This window comes from Emiliania huxleyi, assembly GCF_000372725.1.
Source record: "Emiliania huxleyi CCMP1516 unplaced genomic scaffold EMIHUscaffold_4180, whole genome shotgun sequence".
Classification (NCBI taxonomy): domain Eukaryota; phylum Haptophyta; order Isochrysidales; family Noelaerhabdaceae; genus Emiliania; species Emiliania huxleyi.
In genome coordinates, this window is record NW_005198843.1 from 1 (window position 1) to 1,063 (window position 1,063).

Sequence of the window (1,063 nt, forward strand, 5' to 3'; positions counted from 1 at the left end):
CTCGTCTCGAGGCTCATCGCCGCCCACCTGCCGGCACGGCACCGTCATCCCCACATCGTCTTTCCGGTTCGCGTAGAGCCTAGGTCGTACTTCGCCAACGAGCGGACGATGCTTTTGTGGTTCGAGATGGCCACAATCCTGACGGTGCTCGGCGCCGCGCTGCAGGCCTCTCGCAACTCGTTCGCCATCCAGTCGGCGGGCCTCGCCCTTAGCATCCCAGCCGCCGCCATCGTCGTGCACGCCTTGCGAATGTACGTGCTGCGCTTCAAGTCGCTCGAGCGCAAGTCGCCGCGCCACTTTGAGGATGGGAGCGGAGCCCTCTGGATCGTGGCGCTGCTCACCGGGCTGGTCGTCTCTAACGTGGCCGTCGGTGTCCTCACATGGCAGAGGCAGGGGCCGGGCGAGGCGTTGCGGCGCTTTGTCGGCTGGCCAATCAACGCCACGGGCGTACTCGCAGGGCACTAGCGCCACGAGCAGCCCAGACGGCCTCGGCTGGCGAGACGGGGGCGACAGGTGGCTGAGCAAGCGTAAAAAATCAGATAAGAGGGGTGGAGGCGTGACCGTGAGTGTCACGCGTCAGTTGTGGCATGTGGGGTCTTGTGCTTGTGGTCGTACGGGGTGTGGAGGGTGAGTTGAACAAGGGGTTGTGCGCCCCGGGCCCTCCTGCTCGGCTCCAGCCGCAGCCCCTGTTGATAGGTCCAGGTGATAGTCCTGGATGGGCAATGCATACGCCTCACTGGGCCTTAGATCGCCCGACCGCGTCCCGGTGCTCTGCCGTCGGATTTGTGACGCCGCCGCACCGCGCCACGGCCGGGGGCCCGCCGGAGGACGAGGATGGCCGTGACGGACCGGGACGAGCTCTGGGAGGTTTAGTGTCAGTGTATATATTGTAGAGACCAACCATGTCCACAATATCTCTCAGTCTAGCTAAGCCTGGGAAGGCGATGCCCCGGGGCCGTACAGCAGCTTGATGTGCATGCCACCGAAAGCGCTGTCGAGGTTCGCCGAGCGCGGCGCAGGTTGAGGGAAGCCGCCACCGACGAGCGCGTTGGACTTTTCAATC

General features: G+C 64.6%; 1 protein-coding gene across 1 annotated transcript; it reads left to right on the forward strand.

The window, feature by feature from the left end:
• Positions 1 to 108: 108 nt before the first annotated feature.
• On the forward strand, positions 109 to 465 carry EMIHUDRAFT_255991 (hypothetical protein; the record flags this gene model as incomplete). Its single annotated transcript, XM_005769523.1, has 1 exon — positions 109 to 465. One exon carries the CDS (start codon positions 109 to 111, stop codon positions 463 to 465), a length of 357 nt encoding a protein of 118 aa, XP_005769580.1.
• Between the last annotated feature and the right edge of the window lie 598 nt (positions 466 to 1,063).